Below are 23,684 nucleotides of genomic sequence, written 5' to 3'. Positions count from 1 at the left end.
ACAGTTATCTCGAATAATCTTGCATGGCATTATAAATCTTTTGAACACTACATTTGCTCTGACGTTCATGGTCGAGTGGCGATCAACTTATCGTCTTAATGTAGTGATGCACAAGAACGAGTGATGCTTAGGCTCTTTCGACTAAATGTTTTCCAGTAAAAGCTTTATATTTCCTTGTTTGTGCAAAATCCACCCTATTTTAAACAATTATTGGATGAGGTTTTTGAGATATCCAGAATAATCAAGGTCGAGATGTTACCGAGACCTTGATTATTCTGGATATCACAAAAACCGAATCTAATAATTGTTTTATTATACATTGAACGAAAAAAACGTCATGTTTTTGCTTCTTCACTGATGGCAAGCAACACAAAGCGCGCGAACTTGACATGATTACCCTTAGAAATCATGCACCGCGGTTATACATGACATGATTACCCGTGACCTTGAGAGTCCTTGACATGATTATTGTATAATCTGCAGCTAGGTGGCGTCACGGACGCTGATTTCGAAAATTCACTGTGCGCTTTCGGCCAGTCAGAAATGAGATAGTGAGCTCAATGTATAATAATAGTTAGTATTCCACTTCAAGAGGCGTTTGCGCTACATTGATATCTGGGTGATTATTGCTAAGACGCAATACAATAATATTATTTCAAAAGATATCTTATTTGTCTTGCGTAACACCAAGTGTTGCTTTGCACTTCTCCGGCTGGAGCAGAAGACAATTGCACAGCAGTGTCAAACTGACACAAATAAATAAATAACTTAATCTGAAGTTTCAATGGCAGAGATCTTGACTGAACTGGGTGTACAAGTCAATTAAATTGTTTCATAAAATCAAGCAGAATTTGCCAAGTTTCAATAATGCTCTCCTTTCAGTTAAAGGGGCGTTTTGAACCCTCAGGATTACTCACTAGTCACCGGTTACTGAGAATTAAAAGTAGATGCCAACATTTCCAGCAACACGATTAGCTGCCATTGCGACAACAGGAGAACAAGAAAATAAGTGTAGTCCATGGGTACGCACGAAACAGGCGAAAATGAGTTCATCTTCTATTCGTGGTTTGTAAATTAGTTGCTTGTCTGGCTCAGTGAGTTCATTAGAAACTGTCGATGCGAATCGAACATCCTCAAGAGGTCTTTAGAATAATGGAGGGTTGCTTTTCCAACGTTTAAGGTCCGGCTAAACACACGCACGTTTTAACGTAACATATTGCAACATTGTTACGCTCAACATGTCGCACACGTTTGGCCAGCCTGTTGCAAGATGTTGGATGGTACAGTTTGGCCAAATTAGTGCAACATGTTATGTGTGACAATGTTGCAATCATTCGCTGGAATGTTTCCTGCGTGTAATAGGCGGGCCTTTAGATCGAACACAATGTACCAAAACTTGATCTTAATAAAATTGTTTTGCACCAATCCGTCAAAATCTGTATGTTAGAAACGGCAGGATCGTTCACCTGAATAAGTGAATCACTATTCACTTTAATTCTAAAATTGATTGATGCTTCGCTTTAACACCTTTTTTTCCACCCACTTTCCAAAAACATAACAAGTTAACAGAGTAAATAACTTGTTCAGGCTCGTCCAAACAGATTATTCGTCTCAACCCATTGTTTGACATTGGTTAAATTGATTGCAATTTACGGAAAGTTTCCAAAGTCATTGCTACGCGTTGACATTAAAAGGGCTAGAATAATGATGAATTAGAAAACATGTCACCAGTTTGTGGAAAAATAGAGGGGTGTCTGAACTGAAGAAAAATATGACAGAAACTCTCGCACAAATGAAAAACATCTAAAGTTCATGGAACGAATATCAATTGCATGATTGTTTAGTCATAGAATATCTTCAAGTCAAATAAAACAAACAGCAAACAAGCCAAGTTGCCAAAACTATGGGAGAGGACTGAAATTTAATTAAAAAATAAGCGACACCAAAATTTTAATCATTTGATTACAGGTGCACTTGACTCGGTGCATGGAGGTTCCTTTTCACCTAAGAATGGAGCTGCCTCATCCAGGTCAGCGATATAGTCGAAATCTTATAGAATTACTATTACGAAATATTTCAACCGCCATTGCAAGGTATTCGGTATAATGGAGCCGCAGTCAAGCGGATTTAAATCCAGTAGTTTCGTAGGTGATTTTGGACGATTTTGTGGATTTATTAAGCGAGCAGTCTCACCGGAGACAATTTTGAACTGGACAAAAGATAAAATGTGCCGTGGTTTGTTATAATCTTTTGAACAAGGATTCCAAAGAAACTTGCGCGCTCTGTCGGTGAGCGAGTCAGAGAAAACAATAGTTCTTTTAGATAGTGTAGAAATCTCAGTCTTCAACAGCGAGAAATGTGTTTCTTTCGATAAAACCAGTCCCTTGAATAATAAAAACAAGCAAGACTGAAAGAAGAGGCTATGTAATCTTGAATTTGTAAAACTTACCTCTACTGATCGGGCGGTCTCAAACTGACTGACATTCACGAGTAGAATGGCAGGAGGTCGATTTATTTAACACTATATGTAGGACATTAAATTGGATGGGTTCAGTGATTTGTTAAGAAATCTTCGTTTCGGGTCAAAAATCACTAAAGATGTTATAGGAGTTGCAAATGGAAGCCGACTTCTAGAATGTTTTACGTCTTGTCTTTTGGTGGTAGTGTTATTTTTAACTATTGGGCGTAGATCAATTACAGATACCGTGATAACGCTAATAATAAGAAAGATCTTAGCGATAGTTTAGAAGCTAATTATTTCTCAGTTTTGAGTAGTTATTAGTGGAGAATTGGTTGGGTTCAGTGATTTTCTAAGAAATCTCCGTTACGGGTCATATTTCAGCGAAGGTTTTCTTAAATTTCAAAAGAAAACTTTACGTTTTGTAGACTGTGAGGCGCCAATTTGTGATTATCCCTCGGGAGTATTCTATTCATCTTGCTCTTTCACAAATGACCGGATAACATCGGCCAAAATTTCTTACTTGCCTCAAGAACAGGTTCATTACGACGAAGGAAGAAAAAAGGAACGATTCTTAGGCCTGAATGAAAGTCCGCTTGGCCATGTCGACATTTTAGGCACACATAATCCTAGCCTCTGGACGAATGTGGGCAATCGCTGTTTTAGTGCATCTAGGTATGCGTCGCATTATGAAAACGAGGCAAGGCGGGTTATTCGACGACTCCGTTATTCGTAAACATTAATTATCTCCTTTTGCACGTTTTGAACGACGAGGTGCTCAGACAAATTTCGCTGAGACATAATCTGTCTTTATGTAGAAAGATAAGGTGGAAAGATAACGATCTGGTGATGATCCACTTCAACAGTTTGCAGATCTGTTAAGTAGTTCAGTAACTCACAACACGCAATTAACATGTACCCACATTGGTATCTTTGGGGAGTACCCCCTTCTCAGTCCGAAGATTAATAACACATTCCCTGTTTTTGGACAAAGGTTTACTGCTTGGTTGTGTTGTACTGATTTAGTGTTTTTGTTTTTTACCTTTCAACTATCAAGAATAGTATTAAATGAAGAACAGACAGAAGACCTTTTGTCCCACTTTCGGTTATGAACTTTGTTTGATTTAGATCATGCCTTGGTATATTAGTGATAATGTGGATGTTACCCCTGAAATGATCGAATTCACATCTCAGTATATTAATGGTTGAGTTACAGATGTTAAGACGGATTCCGCTCAAAATTCGAGCATTAAGTGCAAAAATTATTTCTTAAAAATCTACTCATAGCACGGAAACTTTTGGAATACTATTTAAAACATCTCACTTTAGTTCATTGCGATTAATTTCTCAAGCCTTAATTTCTCGGGATGGTTAATGTCAAACCTCGTAAGAATGCTTAAAGCGTGTGTTATTGTGTTTTTAACCAACGCAAAACGTCTGTTTTAATTGAAATATGGATAACTTCAAGTTCAATTTTCCCTCACGTGCACGGGGTCAGCTTGAGAGCTAAAGCCTCGATAAGGTCTTCTTAACTGTACTCAAAATATTACCATGCCATGAGGTTTTTTTGGTAACTTAATTTTTCCCATTATTGCTCGAATGTTCTTGCCGACATCATCTTAACCTCTTAACTTGAACATTTTTTTTTTTTTGTAACGCGGTTGTAACGCAGTTCCTTATTTTAAAGTGTAGTCAATAGCCAACTTCCCCTACGAGACGCGCCTGCAGGGAATCATGGTAGTTGTATTCATCAAAACATAATGAAATATCCAGTTCAAGATGATGAATCAGTGCTAATAAACAACAAAAGGGCTGAACTGCTAACCCATTTTTAATGAAGGTATCAAGATAATAGTATTGTACTTGACTGTTGATATAAATGAAAATGCTGTGAACATTTGTAGGAGAACCAGAATTTGGCAAATATGTTCAGCAGTTTCATAGAGCATTGAACAAGCACTATACACAAGGGTGGTAAACGCCTTTATGATCCGGCTGAAGTGGAAGCTTTCTGTGATCAGCATTCTGCTGGACTGTGCGGTCAACTTTACAAAAGCATTCTCAACGATGAAAAGGAAAAGCCTTCCAAAAAGTGCATGCAAATGCAGAAAACAAGAGTTGTGTCAATGTTAAACAATTTCAGTTTCTTTCGCAATCAGGTAAGAGTCACGTACATAGATGTATATGTGCTTTTTATTCCTATGGAAAACTTCAATGCTGGTGTCACCTTTTCCTGTTTTAATTTATCCTCGCACTGTTAAAAGTTGACCTAACTGAAGAGAAAATTCGACAGCACCAGTTGAAAAATACATGTACAGGTGTCTCTACTGTAGTCCAGCAGAAAATTTTTACTTAGTATCTTATCACAGATGTTTCAGTGGAGGAAGACTGCTATGCTTAAAGACCTTGCTCGACATCTTTTTGTGTGTGTGCTAGAAAAACTGCCTCATCAAAAAGGCAAATGGCTTAAATCTCAAAATAAAAGGAGCCAGTCACATGGTTCTTGGGTTCAGCTGCCACCCACAAACAATACTTAACTACGAAAGGCAGAAGCTAACAAGACAAATTGTACAAAAACAAAATAAGGGAAGCCATAAAAGTGAGATCACATGTTGCTAATTATCAACTGGAATTAAATATAGTAGTCTAAGCCGGCAATTGTTATTGTATTTCCACTTTCTGCCCAAAAAATGAATTTAGAAAACAGAACAATGTGTCATTGTTCAATCAATGATCGTAGACAGATCGTAAGATGACTCTACTTTGCATTATCACAACGTAATACCAATACAAGTTATGGTTTTTTTGAGCAAAAAAAGACAACTTGCAAACAATTAGTAACAAAAACCATCGCTCATTCCCTCACCTATCAAGTTTTGATGTTCCAGCTGTTTCTCGCATCATTTGACATTGCTACGACAACCATACTGAAACATGCATGTATGCGTCTGAGTTTTTCCCTTTTTTTCCGGTGGAGTCAAGCCACCACTCGGAGTAAATGGTAATAGATGTCCATCGGTAGCAATTAAATAATGAAAGAATGAAGGATGCGAATGCAGCCATAACACTACTGGAAAAATGACCTGAAAAAATTTCAGGCTCTGAACGGGATTCGAACCCACGACCTTTGCGTGGGTGAATGATTCCGTCACCAGCGGCTCCACGGTTACGGACCTTAACTGAGGGAGACAGCACTTAGCTTCTCTTTGAGCTATTCTACATTTATCAAGAGATTATATAATCTCTTGCATTTATTTATTGTCTCTATTAATTGGACTATCCCTTTGTTTGTTTATCTTTTTATCTACAAGCCCAGAATTCGACCAATACTATGAAATTAAAGACTACTGTTACCTTTTTCACGATTATGGTTTTGATTTCAAGATTGACAGTTAGACACCGATGTACGGCGCCAAATAAAAGCCTCTCAAGACTTAGCCTAGCTAAACAAGGCTTCCTAGGTTAGGCCATTGCTCACTTGCATCTAACAGTTAATTTCTTGAGTAAGGTGCAAGAATGATATATAATGCAAGACTCAATCTTGTTCTCTCTCTACACATTTCACACCATCAGAACCAGGCATGAGTATGACCATCATGGTGCTGATGTCTCAGATGTTTAATAAACTGGACGCTCAGCAATGTTTAATTCGAGGCGAAATTTCTATCCGCGGCATGATGTTAAAAGGACATATCTTCATCGAGGAGAAGAATGGAATCTGGCTTACTTGTTTAGACAAGTGTGACGATGACGTCAGATGTCAAAGCTTTAACTTTGTCATCAGCCAAGGCATATGTGAGTTGAACAACCGCACCAAAGAAGCCAGACCTGAAGATTTTGTTCCGGAAAGAGATCGGTTCTATATTAAACGATCCAGGGAAAGAGGTATTATTCTTCTTTGTGAGTTTATCTAAACCCTTTTTTTAAGAATGGTAATCGTATTTTATACAAATGTGCCTAGAATATCTCTACTATCGATCCCGAAAACTGCAAATAAGGCCCGCAGTTTTTTCCTCAAGAGAACTTAACAATAGTGGTGTTTAGTAATGACAGAAAAGCGCTAAAAAACAAAGTTTTTGACTTTTCTATTTTTAGTTCCTCTTGGATCCCTTGCCGAGTTGCCAGCTGAGTCGTGCGCCGAGATCAGGGCGAGTGAAGGAGAAGATGCAGTCAGCGGCAATTGCTGGCGAGGTAGTTCTGGCTCGTTGTGATAGGTCTAAACTAGGTAATTGGACGTTCGGGGTATTACATTGATTTATTGCTTCCGCCTCTTCCCGTAAGTCTTTCCTCACTGCTATAAAATGCCTCAAATTCCAGGCTGTTGTTATGATTACACGCTCTGGATTTACAAAATCAGAAACATATTTTTGTTGTTGCCGTTGCTTATTTCGCAGTTATTTTTGCTGTGGGTTCTGTCGAATATGACCGTTATTAACTTTCTACCTTATCCTATTAAAAACAAACATCGATGACTGTGCAAGTCATCCCTGTAAGAACAACGGGACCTGTATAGACCGAGTGAACGGATTCGACTGCAGCTGTGCACCAGGATTTAATGGGACACAATGTGAAACAGGTAACCGTAATTGATAACATCACTAGCAATGTTCACAAACGATTGAGTCACAAACAATTGAGTGTCACTAGAAATGGGCAGACGAAGAGCAATTCGTCTTTGACTATTATGGCCTAGGAAAAAACCAGGAGAGAAGTCTTTTTTCTAGTTGCGGGGAAACTTTTATCTGTTTTATTTTTCCAGCAGAAATGTTTGAATTCCTTCTTTCCAGCATATTTCCTTGTAGCAATTAGACAGTGAGCAGAACACATAACCCGAAGTTACACGTGTTAAACACACTTGAGGGTAAAGTCCCTGGGTTATAACAGCACCTCTAGTATGGGGGAGGAGGGGGAGGGGGTGACAGCAGCTAGAGAGGGTATTACCCGGATTGGTCTGGCTCCAGGACCTAACTTACACCTGCCGGGAAGGGGAAATGAAACGAGGAAGTATTTGCACGTTAAGACAAAATTTATTATTACAACAACTTTATTACAACCTTTATTTACCTTGACGAATGAACGGCTTTAATGGAACACAATGTGAAATAGGCAATCGCTGCAGATAACATCAGGTAATATCACGTACAAGTAATAGGGCAGAAATTGTCGACAGATGGTAGAATTGTGGGGTTAATTTAATTGACAATTTTCTGTTAGCCAACCACACGATTTCTCTAATGGCGGAGCTCCGGCGGCCCAATGGGCCGCCAAGCGGAGACCATACTTAAATAGGAAGGAAAAGGATATCCATGACTTTATTTTCTCATGGTTATCATAGCTAGCGGTATTGCGCGTGGGCGCCTACGCCCGACGACGACGAGGATGGCGACGACGGCGGAGTCACGCAAGATGGCGGCCATACTCCAGCTAATGGGTTTAGAGAGACAGGCAGCCTTGGTCCGTATAGCGTACTTCTTTGGTATTGGACATCCATTTCACGGTCAATTAACAGCAGTCACAACAAGGTATCCGCTGACCCGTATCAGGTAAACATATCGCGGGCTCAAGTTTAAAGCTTAAGGAGAACACGTGTTTTTTGAAGTTGACCGCTGACCAAGTGCTTGTTTTTCGATAAGATCTAGGGTTCATGTCAGGTCAACTTCTTGTAATCAGGGCCGGGTTGTTCGGAAGCTAGTTAACGCTAACCCAGGATTCAAAGTTTCTTTAATGGCTTTAATGGAACACAATGGGAAACCGGTAATCGCTGCAGATAACATCAGGTAACCTTACGTGCCAGTAATAGGGCTGAAATTTCGACAATCGATCAACAGATGACGGCATTGTGGAGTTAATTCCACTGACAATTTCCTGTTAGCCAGCCTCACGATTACCGGCTAATAGTGGAGCTCCGGAAGCGAAGACCATGCTTATAAAGGAAAGAAAAGGAAACCCATGATGAATTGATTTTCACATGGTTATCATGGCTAGCGGTATTGTTCGCGGGCGCATTCGCACGACAACGACGGCGACGGCGACGGCGACGACGACGGAGTCGCGCAAGATGGCGGCCATACTGCAGCTAATGGTTGACAGAGACATGCAGCATTGGTTTACAGCGTACTTCTTTGATATTGGACATCGCTGTTACGGTCAAAAGTGACACCTGTCAAAACAAGGCATGCGATGACCAGTATCGCGTGACCATATCACTGGCTGAAGTTTAGATCTCACCGAGGTCATGTTTTTTTTTTAATTTGATCGCTGACCAGGTGCTGGGTTTTCGACTGGATCGATGGCTCATATTAGGTTAACTTGTTGTTATCAGGGCCGGGTTGTCAGGAAGCCGGTTAACGCTAACCCAGGATTAAAAGTTAACCAAAGTATAAATTTTTTTCTTGTACACAAGTGATTTTAACTGCTTTTGTCTTGTGTAGTTTGAGGTTATTCAAACTCAAAAACAGAAGGCCAGACAATATACAGAAACCCTCACCGCAAAGTTACAAAACTCGAATCAAAATTCTCGCTTAACGTGGGCTAGCTTAATCGGGCTTTGAATAGCCTGACCCAGGGACTCTGCTTTTAGGCTTGGGGCAATCTATGTTCCGTGTAAGAATCTAAGAAATGTGAAGGTTTTGGAGTGGATTTCAGGCGCCAGTTCTAGTAATTTCTTTCATACTGAAGGCTTTGTTAAAGTCTTTTCTGATTCTGTTTTGGTTATATTCTCTTGTTACTGTACGTAGTTTCTTTTCACCACAATTCATTTTTGTGCTCGTTATGGGACACTGAACCATCCGTTGTGACATTTCAATGCTAACACTTACACTCCTTTGTTTTTAGACATCGACGAGTGCGCTGCACAGGTCAACCCATGTGATCCTGTTGCCAACTCTGAGTGCAAGAATACGGATGGATCGTACAACTGTCAGTGCAAAGATAGAGTTGTAAAGAACAGTCTTCATTGTGAAGGTGCAACACAGTTTTTATCATTAGTTTGTGTGGCTACTGTTGCTAGGCAACACTAGCCACTATGTTATCATATGCGTAAGTAAGTAGAGTGTCTAATTTTGGGATTGTGTTCGGAACTATTCGGTCGTCTGTAACTGGAAGTCGAACGGAAGTCGGTCCGATATTCATAGTCACAAAATTAATAGACAAACGTATGATATCCATTTTCTCTCGGTTTTACACGAACGCTATAATCGAACGTCTGCTGGTCTCATTTTGGACTTAAACGATACCGAACGACCAGCGAAGCTAAATCCTGCTCTCTCCAATGATCGAGTGTTTATCGACTACGCACACACAACGTATCGAAAACGTTCTGGTTGGGAGCTGGAGCTTTCAGGTAAGAATACTCTGCATTTATATGTGTTTGTCTTATTTTGGACCGTTAATCAGACACAGCGTTCAAACAATGTGCACAGTGTTTCTTCGCAAAAAGATTTTAGGCTTCTGAAGGTACAGATAGAATTGTCTTCAGGAAAACGTTCCCGGAATCGCTGATACACAAAAGGTTTAAAAATTGCCAGGTCCTGTACGATCCTGTACATGGAGCATTTCGTAATGCTAAGCTGGACAAATCAAGCGGCTATCTTGGTCGTCCTACAACAAACAATAACACAGCACGAAAGACGCTTCTAAAGACGGAAGAATTATTTACGTACTTCTTTGTTTATTTTCTATAGCTGACATATGTAAGAATTACAAAACTCCGAGAGATGCACAAAGAAAATATGACTATGTAACAGTAAACCGCGGTCAGCACAAAAAGCCCGGTGTCGTATCCGAGGAGCTGCCGGCACAAAAATGGCAACGGCGAAATGTCCACCGAGGAACAGATGTGATGCAAACTTCCCTGCGTGGTTGAGTGGCGGCCATCCTACAGTAGCTGAGGCTAAAGTCAGAAGAAAAGTTTGCATTCACTATTTTGGAGGCTGTTGTGACAGATCATTCTTCATTAGAGTAAGACTAATCCAGCCATAGCACATGCGATTTGTGGTTTAGCTGAATAAGAGTGGACACTGCCTGACATTATAACTTACAGTAAAACTTAACCAAGGTTTGGTTGTTCAAAGCACGACCAAGCTGGTCAAAAATTAGCGTTATACTTTTGATTTCAGTTTTATAATCTTTAGCCATTTCTTTTTTCTGTCTAGTTCTGACAACAAGTTACAAACTCTAAGTCCTCAAAAAATTAGCAAAGAAAATACTTACACCTATGCAAGAAAGCTGGAAACTTCGATCAACTTGAAATTTGATAATTTCATCAATATTCTGTCGTTTCTGTAATTTTTGGAAAAGTGAGGGTTATTTAAAACTTTCATCACTACCGCTCCTCAAAACGACACATTTTACAAAGAAATTTGATTAGAAAGCGGGAGTAGCAATTTTTCTTGATTGCACGGAACAACCATAACTTTGTCTTCTGTTGAGAACAGCTATTCTTATCAGTTTTGTTTGATTTGTTTAAAAGTAGTTTATGAACACTTTTTTTTCAACCAATTTTGATTAATATTGTTGATTATAGACCGTATACAATAGGGATAACTCGTTTTTGGTTTGCTGGAGTGAGAATTTTGTTTTGTATCATTGTTTTTTTTTTTATTGTTTTTATTCCATTTGTTTGTTTGTTTGTTTGTTTTTTTAAACAACAACAACAACAACAACAACAGTGTAACTGCCAATCGGGAATACCGAAAGTTCTCTAGTAAACGTGGTTGGCTATTACCCAGTTCAGTTAAACAACAATAACAACAAAATTTAAAAAATTGTTGACATCCTAGACACGATAGAAGGGAAACAGCAAATGTAATCAATTTTGTATAAAATAATAACTTCTTGTAAATTTAACTGAGGAGCAAAGCGTAGCCTCTATTGTATAAGCAGATTGTATGAAGTGGCTTAACTAACCAGTTTTGCAAAGGGAAGCATTCCTCTTTTGCATTTACAATTTTTGTTTTACTTTTTTTATTTTCTCAATTTAAAATTACATACTAAACTAGTAGTAGACTTCTTGAGAGAGTTTTACAAAAATGTACTAAACGCTTGTAGCCACACTAGCGGCTATTTCGAAAGACACAAACCATAGAGGTTGAGCCGAATTTGCGAAACGGAGCAGGCGAAGCTATGAAATATTTACGCAAGGCGTGGCAAAGCTTTGTCGCCACGGTTTTAGCCGTAGTACCAATGAATGCGATAGCGTCAGGCGCCTGTACAGGACGGGTAGAGAGGAGAGAATTATGAATTCCTTGCACGGCTGAAAATGTCGGCTGATATGGAATGACGGTGGTGGAACGGCGCTAGGTACAATATGGCGAATTTGACAAAAGAAATTATCTCATCTCTGGAAGTTCCAAGGCTGCTGATTTCTGTTGCAGCTTGTTGAGCTGGTATTTTATGTGTATATAATGTACATATTACGAAACCAGCAGAAGAAATCTCTTCCAGACATTTTGTAAGTTTTTTTTCGCAAGAAATTTTGCAAGTGTTCTCTTTTTGTTAGCCAATCATCTGACTCCGAATTATCTTCGGTGTTGTCATGTTTTCTATTATTGATTTATGCATCCCTTTTCACCACCTTTTTTTTAATTCGGACTAAAATCGCACGTAAAGAGACAGTTTTTAAAACCAAGGTGTTCCTCCTAATTAAATGCACTATTTTAGCGCTTCAAAATCACTCACAAAATAATTTCAGTAATTTGACAGTAAAGGCTGTGGATAGTTAAGCCAGTTGACCCCCAAGAAACCAGGAGTTAAATTGTAACACGTGCCATAATGATTATAATTTCACTTTGTTTTATTTATTTTCATTTTTTTTCTTCGGAAAAATGAATGAAGTTTGTCACATTTAAGTTACAAGCGCCTCACGCGAATGGCAAAATTAGAAGCGTACAATCTGTTTGCCAAAGGAAAAAGCATAAATTCAAATTCAGTTGCTTTAAAAATCTAATGTGCATGCAAGGCCGCAGAATAGAATGTTCGAAATTTAAATATAAGCCTATCTCGAAGTCGTAATGACGTTCTGACATAGATATGCATTCGATCATAAACAAAGCTACCTTGAACAAAAAAACATATGAAGCCAAAATTAACGAAATCAATGTTTAATCTTGCAAAGCAAATTCAGAAGCATCGTGGATAATGACTTGGTTAACTGAGTGATTGTTAAAAACATAAGTTTGGACCTTTTGGGAGGAGGATTAAAAATCGTATCTTTCATTGAAAGAAATATTCACCTGTAAACAGCACGCAATCAAAGAAATTCCTGAAACGAAGCTTACAAACCCACAGATCGAAATACTTAGCTCACGTTATACGTGCGTAATTTAAACGAAAACACCAAGCTAGAGCAGGTGGAGTCAAACTGACATGAGCAGAAATCGATCTGAATGGCTCACCTGTCACAGTTGCCACGTTTGCCAACCCCCGTGACACAACACACCATCTTTTATTACACTATATTGACTTACAATGAGCTGCTAGCGCTATCTCGACTACACATCTCCAGGGGGTGCTATCTCTATGCTATCCTCACTTCTCCCACAAGACTTGAGAACTGAAGACACCGTTGTGCTGTAAAAGTGGATGTGCGCTCGTTTTTTTTTTTTTTTGTCTTGGATTTCAATAATGCTTCGTCCAACGTATGCGGAGGGTGAGTTCGAAAACATCCTTACATTTTAATTTATAGCCTTAAATTTCCTTTTTATACTCTTCTAAAAATAGCAAAATTGTCCCATATCGTAGGTGCGCGTGGATCCCAAGACTTACGGTCTCCTTCCCCGATTATGGCTCCTGATTGGACTTGATTGGTCAAAAACCCATGTTTCATCAGAGTATCAAACATAGAAAAAGCGTGGACACTCGAGAAATGCAGAAATCACTCGCCTGCGGCTCGTGTTTTCTACATTTCCCTCGTGTTCTCAAATACCCGTCAAGTTTTATCACAGTGTAATACAAGGCTTGGGTTTCTTTATTTGTTAAGTATTGACTTATAATGAACTGGTATCTCGATTACACATCTCCAGCTGGTGCTATCTCTGTGCTATTGTGACTTTTCCTACAAGACTTGAGAACTGAAGACATTGTTGTGCTGTAAGTGTGAATTTGCGCTCGTTGGTTTTCGTTGGTACACCGGTTTTCCTCTCTTAATAAAAACCCAGGTTTTAAACATTCAATTTGATCAAGAATCCGACAGCTACAGGTTTGTCAGCTACAAGCCTGTTACGTGCGATCCTCCATTCTCAAGGCAATTGATCTAATAACTTAATATTTTCATTCAGTTAGAATTCGTGAGCATTACGCAAAATTGTCATGTTAAAATTTTCTTGGGTAAAAACTGATGTGATATTTAATAATCACTGGCAAAAATGGAGAAAAATAATCATTTTGAATATGTTTTTTTTCGTTTCTGCCTCAATTGCGAGTGTAATTTTGTCCCTTAATGGACGATGCGCGATGAATGCAAAAGATAAGACCCAAATTTTGATATGCCAACTGTTTCTTTGCGTCATTTGACGTCTCTGTGATAACCACATTTTTACATGTGGATCAAACCAAATTTCGCAGGTTGTACATAATTCGGCCAGCATTGCAGAACCAGTACCATTTTTACATTTCATTATCACCTTAGATTAAGTTTCTAACAAGTTATGTTATTCTTTTTCACTTGCTGAGGACATTGGGGTTGGGCGGGGGGGTGGGGCTTCTCAAAAATATAAGGAAAACTTGAAAAATCATCATAGCCTCCCCTTTCCCCCATTACATACATCATGAACCCTGCATGCGCTATTTTTTTCCTAGTGTCATAACTTTTAGCCGTTTTCTTTGTTTAACTAGATACTGAAACATATATGTATGTATTAATAATGCATGCTTTTGAAATAAATAAGCAAGCAAAAACTAAGGTCTCGACATTTAAAAATAATGTCCCGACATTTTGGCGACCTCATGACGCCATTATCAAGGAATGAATAAATCAGAGCGAGTTCAAAAGAGGTAATTCCTGTGGAGAAGAGATTATCTCTTGCTATAGATTTACATAAGTGAAGTTAAATTTGACAAAGACTATAGCGGAGATCGAATCTGTTTGTACATTCAAGCGTGGTCTTAATTGTTTGATGTACAAAATTTCGTTCATTAACCAGTCAAATATGTTCCTATTCCCATTCCTTGATAATAGAGAGGTTACACATGACGTTTATATATACGTCAAACGGCAAACGGCAAAAATGAAACTTTTCCCGTCTGTCCTCAGCTGTTTGTACTTTAGAGTGAAAATATTTGTATTTGCGGTGAATGGTAGGAGACATTTTTCTATGGTTGTGAGATTTATTTAAGGATTAGAAGAAAAGAATAAAAATTCAGAGGTAATATTTGCCGTTTGCCGTCTGCCGTAAACGTCATGCTTAAACTCTCTAATGGCGGCATAAGGTCGCCGAAACGTCGGGACATTATATCGTTAGTTTTTACTTTCTTATGTTTTTATGTCTCTGTCTGAGTTTTTCACTTTTTTCTCCGTGGAATCAAACCTCTAACCAAAGAAGCGCGTTGTTTGAGCGGTAGTTAAATTCAGCAGTTCCCACAATCCGAGTCGCTCCATAGTAACAGGGCTTGACTCAGGTTTCTAACGGAGGCAGCACTTGACTTGTACTTGAGATACTGTAGATTTAGTTATTGTTTCTATTTCATTCTCACTGTCTTGATTGTTTATCTTTTTGTCTATAAGCTTTGAATTCAAACAATAATTTTTAAATAAGGGCTATTGTATTTTAAGCTTCTTTTGATTTCAAGGTTTACACTGATTGCGCGCTTATCTAGAACCCAGATGTCCTGCGTCCAAGCGTAACGCAGAACGCCCAAAAAGAACTTCCGACACTTACAAAAGGGGAAGCTTTTAAGGTTGGGACATGGCGGCGTGGCCGAGTGGTTTAGGGCGCTGGATTTGAAATCTGGAGGTCCCTGGTTCAAATCCTCCACCCTACCGCTATCTGGATTTGTTCTCGGTAGCCCCGAGTTCAACTCCTCGACCGCGTTGTGTAAATAGCCAACTGGTCAGCCTCCAACCAGTTGGGATTCTTAATAGTTTATGTTATATTTGAAATATTTGTTTATTTATTTACAGTGTCCCCAATTAGGACATTAGTGCTAAATACATCGACACTTAAATAAAGTGATTATTATTATTATTATTATTATTATTATTATTATTATTATTATTATTATTATTATTATTCAAGAGTCAGTCTTTTTTTTCACCATACAAATTTCACAACTTCAGAACCTAGCCGTTGGCTTTCTCACGCTGGGAGAATGAGTCTGGTCTTCACGCTGCTTGTGATGTGTCAGATGTCTTACGAACTGGACGCTCAGCAGTGTAGAAGTGAATATTCCATCCCCGGCATGATGTTAAAAAGACATATCTTCATGGCCAAGAAAACTGCAAACTGGTTGAAGTGTGTAGACAAGTGTAACCATGACATCAGATGTCAAAGCTTTAACTACGTCATCAGCCAAGGCATATGTGAGTTGAACAACCGCACCAAAGAAGCCAGACCTGAAGATTTTGTTCCGGACAGCGATCGGCTCTATATTAAACGATTAGATGGAAGAGGTATTGTTCTTCTTTGAGTGTTTATCTCTATCTTTTTTTATAAGAAAAGTATTCGTCTCTTACATAAAGGTACCCGAAATCTCTCTATATTCTGAGGACTGAGAACAATGCTCGCAGAGAGCGAGACAATTATGACACAAAAGCCCTGAAAGAGCAGTGTTATTTGTCTTTTCTATATTTTTAGTTCCCCTTGGATCCGTTCCCGAGTTGCCAGCTGAGTCGTGCGCCGAGATCAGGGCGAGTGAAGAAGAAAATGTAGTCAGCGGTTATTACTGGTTCGATTCAATTAAACCTGACGAGATAGTGTTGGCTCCTTGTGACATGCCTGACCAAGGTAAATAGACGTCCGGGGTTTTACCTCGGTTTAGTGCTTCCGCTTCCTCCAATAAGCTTCCACTCTCCCGCCTCCTCTTCCGACGTCATCTAGCTGCAAATTATACAATAATCATGTGAAGGACACTCTGGGTCACGGGTAATCACATCATATCAGGGGTTATCAGCCTCAGCCTTCGGCTTCGGATGATCACCCCCACCTCGACCTTGATTTTTCTGGATATCACAAAATCCTCATCCAATAATTGTTTTTAGTATACACCACACAAGTGAATAGTGCTTTTCGCGCGCTCTGATTAGTTCACTCGGAGGTGATTAGCATGTACTATTCACCTCCACTTCGGTGAATAATTGTTAAATGAAATGGAACAGCATGCATGAAGTTACCAAGTTAATCAAAACTATAACAAAATTCTCCAACGTGATTGGCTATCAGCAGCCCAATTTGAGCATTAATTGGACAGTGTACGCGTCATGCTTGTAATTGGACAGTACGTGTCATTTTGTGCGCGCTGTTGCAGTGCACTTTGTTGAGTAAACTGCTGTGTTTTTGAGCATTCATAACGACGTTTAATCGTTCAGCGCTCAATCGATGGTTTGTTCGTTTCTCGAATTTTGTCATAGTTTTGATTAATTGGTAACAGGACATCGTGTCGTCCAATTCAGTCTGTAATCATACTCGTGATTAACAAATCGGACTCCCGCTTCACGGTCGTCCGATTTTGTTAATCACTCGTATGATTACAGACCGAATTGGTCTCCACTCAGTCCTATTACCATTATTAAGACTACAAGCAACAACCCACAACACAGCACGAAAGAGGCTTCCACGGAGGGGAGAGTTATTTACGTATTTATTTGTTTATTTTTTAGCTGACATATGTAAGAACTACCAAACTCTGACAGATGCAGAAAGAAAATATGACTACGTAACAGTAAACCCCAAATGTGACAGAACCCTCAATGGCTGGTATCGTTTTGAAAGAGCTGCAGGCACAAAAATGGTGACCACATGTCCAACGATGGGCAGATGTGGTGCAAACTTCCCTGCCTGGTTAAGTGAAGATCATCCTACAGTGGCTGAGGGTACAGTCACAAGAAAAGCCTGCATTAATGAGTTTGGAATATGTTGCCAATCGTCAGTCTACATTGATGTTAAAAACTGCACTTCCTACTTTATCTACAAGTTGACTGACCCAGAGGGGTTGGGATGTAGCGTACGTTATTGTGGTACTGACTAATCCGGCCATGGCTTTTGGGATTTGTGTTTCAGCTGAGTATTAGTGGATACTGCCTGGTATTATTACTTACAGCAAAACTTAATCAAAGCCTGGCTGTTCAAAGCACTACTAAGTTAGTCCAGGATAAGTGTGACTTTTGATCTTTGCCATTTCTTTTCCCTCAAGTTCTTACGACGACTGGTAACCTCTAAGTCCTGTAAAAATTAGCAAAGAAAACATTTTCGTCCAAGAAAAATGTTCACTGAGCTGCTTAGAAAATGTTTTGAAATACTTTTTTGTAAAAAGGTAACGCTATTGAATCAACGCAGGAAGATTTCGGCCCCCGCTCGAGCGCATAGTTCTGTCGGGGATTTGAGAAATCCATTTGTTTTCGTTGATAGAGACGGAAATGCAGTGTGATTAGAAAAAAAAAAAAAAAAAAAACCCTGACAATTTGATAATTTTATCAATATTCAGCCCAACCTCGTCCCCAGGGCCTCTCATCTATGACAAAGTGAGGGTGATGTACACAAGGCGTGACAAAGTTTTAGCCGCCGTAGTACCAATGAATGCGACAGCGTCAGGCGCCTGTACAGGGCAGGTAGAAAAGAGAGAATCAATTCCTAGCACGGCTGAAAATGTCGGCTGATATGAAATGACGGTTGTGCAACTCTGTAGGTACAATATGGCGGATTTTACAAAAGAAATTATCTCATCACTGGAAGTTCTAAGGCTGCTGATTCCCGTTGGGCTTGCTGAACCGGTAAATCACGTGCTCCAAAAAAATTCTCTTGCAGAAATTTTGCCTGTTTCTTCACGCTATCGAAAAAAAATATATATCTCTGTGTGGGTAAGCGAGTCAAGAAAAAATTCAGTATTTAAATCTTCTCTTTCCTTTACCCAATCGTCTATCTCAAACTCTCTTCGGTGTTTTCATAGGAGAATTTCACTTTTCTTCACATCGATTTGCTTTACATTTTGCATAATTCTTCAATGCAGGATTTTTTTCAACCTAATAAAGACATTTTCTCCCAAATTAATCCTTAGTTTTCATATTCGTTATTACATAAAATGTAGTAACTCGCTTACATCATAGTTAATTGAGAGGACTTGCCATTCCCCTGTATTAATTATGCTTAAATAATTTAATTTGTAAATATATTTAAGCTATAGTGCCAACATGGTATAAGGTATATAAACGGACAATAGTCACTTATAGATATACGTCCAGTACCTTTGTTATTTAATAAGCAATGAATATCAATAACCCTTTTTAACTTTTCTCATTTGCATTACAGTGTAAAGCAAAGTGCATACAAATTGAATTATACAAGTTGGATTACACATGATAATAGGGAGTTTAAGCAAATCACTACGGCTGGTGCTACTACGGCTGCCGTGACTGAAAAGGTCTGGGGAGAGTACGTCTCGGTGGTCTGCCAAATTTTAAGTTTAGCGAGTAAAGCGAAATACAAATCTCTTTTATTTAGTTTCTCACAGCCAAATAGCTTCGCTCAAAGGACGATGGCCGTTATTCGGTAGGACGAACAGATTATTTCTGAGCGAAAGCGAATGCCATACACTTTGTACCATAACAATTTTCATGGATGAAATATATAATTTCAGAGACAAACATCTCAAAGAATATCGAGTTAAGAACACAAATATATCAATACTCAAAGAAGCAAAATAGCATCGTATAGTTATCCAGATATAAAACATCTTCACTAAACCCTCAAAGCAAACTTAACCGAAGAAAAACAACCTCGTGCTCAACACGAATATTTCACTTGACTCGCTTCCCCATTCCAACACCTTTGCCAAAACTTATCGTAAATTCAGGATACGGATTTACAAGCTTATGAAAGGCAACCTTGACACAATCTTTGACTTAAATTGAGTTTAAAGGATATAGTATCCAATGGAATTCTTAAAATGCCGAGATGTAATAATAATCAATATTTAAACAGGGTGACCAGAGAAGCGAAATAAACCCGAGGTAGTGACCACTACGGCAAAACATCCGACTCACGTAGTCAGATTTCACGCTACGGCTGGATGCAACCGACGTAGATGCGCAGTGTCTCATTTTGGGGCAAATTTACTTCCGGCAGCCCTATTAGAGCCAGCCGTATCGATTTGCTTAAACTCCCTAATAATTATCATTGTTAAGGCTCGGGTCGCATTAGAGCCAATTTTGTTTGTTTAAAATATTTCCAATTTTTGGCGAGGAAAATAATTGGCAAAAATTTCGTAAGTTCCAAATTTTGACAGTGGTCGCATTAGGCCAACATGCTGGAACCAAAACGTTGCTGATTGAAATATACGTAACAATTAATCATCCGAGAGTTTCTCTTCGCAGATTTTTATCCACGTTGTATGTTCTTGACTCTCCGCTATACAGCAACTCGTGAGTTCCGGCCCATAGTTGGAAGAGCACTTTTGCTCGGCTTGCGTTTGTGTTGTTGCTTGCGCCACTTGCGATCGAAGAAGATTGTCTCGCTTTAGCCATCTCTTCAAATTGCTGCCAGTAACCAGATCCAGGGCACGAGTCATAAGAATTTGAATAAAAACGCCGCTTATATTCCTCGTTTGCATTGAAATAACTGAAAAAAGCGTCAGATGGACCGGGTAAAAAATGATTTTGTCCCGCCATCGCACGCGCCAAACTGAACTAGCCGTCAAAGTTATTTTCTCGCCGTAATTTTATCCCGGCATGTTTTAAAAAATATGACATTTAAATGGTTAGAATAGCAAAATTGTTTGCTTTGCCAAAATTTGGAAGCCTCCGAGGAAGCACTTCGGCTTCTTTGAAGATTGGCGAAATTTTGGCAATCCGCAAAAATTTGGCAAGTTTTTGAAACTGGGGGTCGCACTTATTTTACGCTACTTGTTGATCTTGACAGATTTATTACTTATACAAACAAAATTGGCTCTAGTGCGACCCGGGCCTAATATAAGTTATACATAGTACCCTACATGTGTGTTCAGTTATATTTACTGCAGCAGTACAGTTCATTTAAGGGCCCTAGTAGCATGCCAAGCTTTCCGTGAAAAGGCACCAGGAGTCAAAAGAAAAGCATTGAAATTATTGTTAATTAATTTGTTCAAAAATAGATTTCAAGTAGCAACAAATAAACATTGAATTAACATTCAAGTTAACGAAATAAGAATGAAACTTACTTTTATCCCACCTAATCTCAGTATTCCCTGACATTTTTGCGTCCCATGAAGTTATTATTTCCCTTATAGATTCGAGCAGCAACAAATTAATTTTCAAGCAGTCATTTTTTTCCGTTTTCTTTCAATCTAACTGCAATTTTCAAACTACACTCAGGCCCAATATCATCTTAGCGGAGTGCTAAATGACATTACGTAAAATAAAACGTTTAGTAATGACTTATCGAACAAAATAATATTAATATTAATTTTAACACATAGAGAAGCCTTTAGCTAACCGTCGTAAAACCAGAACCAAGGTAGTCACCCTGACCATGCAATCAAAAAGGAAACGGACAATCCACTGAGCCAGTATTGAACTCGCAGCAAGTACATGCCGACGGCATGAAACTCGAGAAAAGATGTATGTGCGAGTGAGTCTTAATTAGGAGCGCTAGAGAATTTAGCGCTAGGCTTCTTTTAATCCAATCCCTCAGCATAGCAAGGCAAAGTCAAAGCAAATTAATCTGAATTACCTTGGGATTTTAGACAAAAAACCCTCTGCGTTAGTAAAGGCATTCTTCCTGAATGCGTGATACAGTTACGACCTGTCGGTGTAAATACTGTTTTGTTGTTTAATTGTGCCAGCAGTCTGGATGGAACATATGATGGTCACTCGAAAAGGATCGGGTAAGGTGTTTCTGTTGGGAATCAAAACATGCCACATAATCATGGTTTGGTTTAAACGGATTAACTTGACGTCCGTGTTGAACACATAAGAAATACGGTGAAGAATAACTTCTTTTCATTTAAATTTTTCCAGTCTACCTATAGAGATTTACATGGAAAAATTTGTGAGCTGCATGCTACTTGAGGGCAGATAAACACATGATTCGATTGATTAAATTAAAAGTACAAACTGTAAACTCGATAGTTCAGACAGTTGTTGCATCCAGACATGAGCGCCATAATTCTGTAACTGTATGTTAGCTTAAAAAAAAAACTGATGTACACGTTTCAGATCGTGAATCTAAATAAAGTTTATTGAAAGCAGCCGCTTGCAATGCTTGGAATACATGTATCTATTATTTTCCGCAAAATTTTAACTTCATTTGAAGGGAATTTTTCGCAGTCATCTTGTAACTGCTGCACCTTTCAATTACCTTCACAAATAGAACCAGTCAAAACTAGGCCTATTAACATTTTGTCAAGTTTTGTACAGTTGAACTTATACAAGTGATGCAAATTTTGGGGGGATATTCCCGTGAAATACCCCAAGACAGACTTGATTGTTCAGTAGACATGCCTGCCTAGCATGCTCGTCCATTTCCTAGGCCTCAATATTTCGCCTTGGTCAATTGTTTTCGGGTGATGTGGTCTAGCGCGAAAAGTATGTTCGAGTTCAATAATTGTTTTAGCATTTAATCACCAAGTTTTTTCTTTCACAATAAACCACTCTCTCCCATCTTTCACACAAGAGCGTGGTTAAAATTACGCATGAGCAGAATATTATTTGCAGCAAAATACATTTAGACGTTACTACGCATGAGCAGACCACAATTTGTAGGCAGGTCACGTGTTGGGCTCTCGGCCAATAAAAAGGAAGAAATAAATGCATCGAATGATAATGAAAGATGGTAAATTTGCAGCTCGGTGAATAAATAATAGAGATGAAATGTTTGCACGAGTGCAGGACAAAGAAAACAATCAGAGTTCAAACCCATGCCCCCAGATACCGGCGCTCTAACCACTGAGCTATAGAGAGACTGTTGGTGAGCTAGGGCATTCATTCATTAGGTTCTTGTGTGACACGCGTCCTGCAACTGCCAGGATCAGCAATGTCGAAAGCATTATGAGCAAATGATTTTTTACATATTATTTACACATGACGGCTTTCGACGTTCCTAATCCTGGCAAGAGTCAGTGAGGTTTGACACGAAACTTGCGTGAGGAGTGTGAAGAACGTGACGAGCGTGACGACCGCGACGAGCGTCTTTGTAGGAGGCTACTGCAGAAGCGATCGTGGTTACTGCATTTTGAAACCATACAAGCTTAAGACCACCGGTATTCCTCTCTGCGCCTCGCCATCTTCTAACTTTGCGAAGAAGTCTTTTCCATATAACCCGGACACAAGGGAAGAATACGTTGGATATGATAATTGTGATTAAAAAAAATAATAATAAGTGTTTTACACAAAACCAATATTATCCACCAATATGACCGCAAGAGAATGGGTTGGAATCTATTATTTCGTGTTAGGGGTCCCTGTGGAAGCTACAAGACAACGCTGGAGTGCCACGAAATGCTTATTTTTTTTATATTTCGCGTCAATTTTGACGGTGTTTCGTTGAAAGGCAACTCCTGCCTGAATCAGAATCTGTGAGGAAAATTAATGAATGCCGAGTAATGTTTACTTCTTTGAAAAGCAGATGCGAACCAACGTGGGAAATTACTCTCGCAAACGGCGGACAAAACATAATAAGTCCATCCTGCTGGTCTTGCACCCCTGGTGCATCATTTTCACACAGCAATTAAAACCAAAAGACCAAACAACAAACAGAATAACAGGGAGAAAAATTGAACTTGACTCGATCTTGACTCGTGGCTCGAATTGACCAGTGCTACATTTGATTGGATACTAAGAATCAGAAAGTTTCGTGTACTTCGAGGAAGATATGGATAAAAGTTATTTGTAAAACATGTAATTAATAAATAATTTCTTTTAATGCACTGAAAATAATACGATTCGACCGGCAACATTCACTACAGGCTAATAAAACAACTAATGAAGCCAACTAGCCAGGTGGTTTTGTGTTCAAATTACATGTATAAACAAAATACATCATTTATTGCCACGAAACGGAACACGCACACTTAAATTCGCTCAAAATAGACGTTGCAACTAGGA

General features: G+C 39.0%; 1 protein-coding gene across 1 annotated transcript; it reads left to right on the top strand.

Moving 5' to 3' along the window:
* Positions 1-6,664: 6,664 nt before the first annotated feature.
* LOC149104984 (uncharacterized) lies at positions 6,665-21,831 on the top strand. The gene is made up of 5 exons (XM_089298936.1): positions 6,665-9,421; positions 10,141-10,417; positions 15,732-16,064; positions 16,249-16,398; positions 17,271-21,831. Exons 3-5 carry the CDS (start codon positions 15,764-15,766, stop codon positions 17,636-17,638), a joined length of 819 nt encoding a protein of 272 aa, XP_089155062.1. The 5' UTR covers positions 6,665-9,421; positions 10,141-10,417; positions 15,732-15,763; the 3' UTR covers positions 17,639-21,831.
* The last annotated feature ends 1,853 nt before the right edge of the window (positions 21,832-23,684 follow it).

The sequence above is a fragment of the Orbicella faveolata genome, unplaced genomic scaffold (assembly GCF_042242905.1).
Source record: "Orbicella faveolata isolate gen_17 unplaced genomic scaffold, um_ofav_v1 contig_34, whole genome shotgun sequence".
Lineage (NCBI taxonomy): Eukaryota > Metazoa > Cnidaria > Anthozoa > Scleractinia > Merulinidae > Orbicella > Orbicella faveolata.
The sequence above is the reverse complement of the archived record's forward strand: the minus strand, read 5'-3'. Positions and strand labels throughout refer to the sequence as shown.

Bases quoted from the DNA above. Each gene is read 5' to 3' on its own strand.
- LOC149104984 (XM_089298936.1), top strand. From the start codon at position 15,764: ATGAGTCTGGTCTTCACGCTGCTTGTGATGTGTCAGATGTCTTACGAA. The intron at 16,065-16,248 runs GTATTGTTCTTC...CTATATTTTTAG, and splicing joins TAAACGATTAGATGGAAGAG to TTCCCCTTGGATCCGTTCCC. The intron at 16,399-17,270 runs GTAAATAGACGT...TTTATTTTTTAG, and splicing joins TTGTGACATGCCTGACCAAG to CTGACATATGTAAGAACTAC.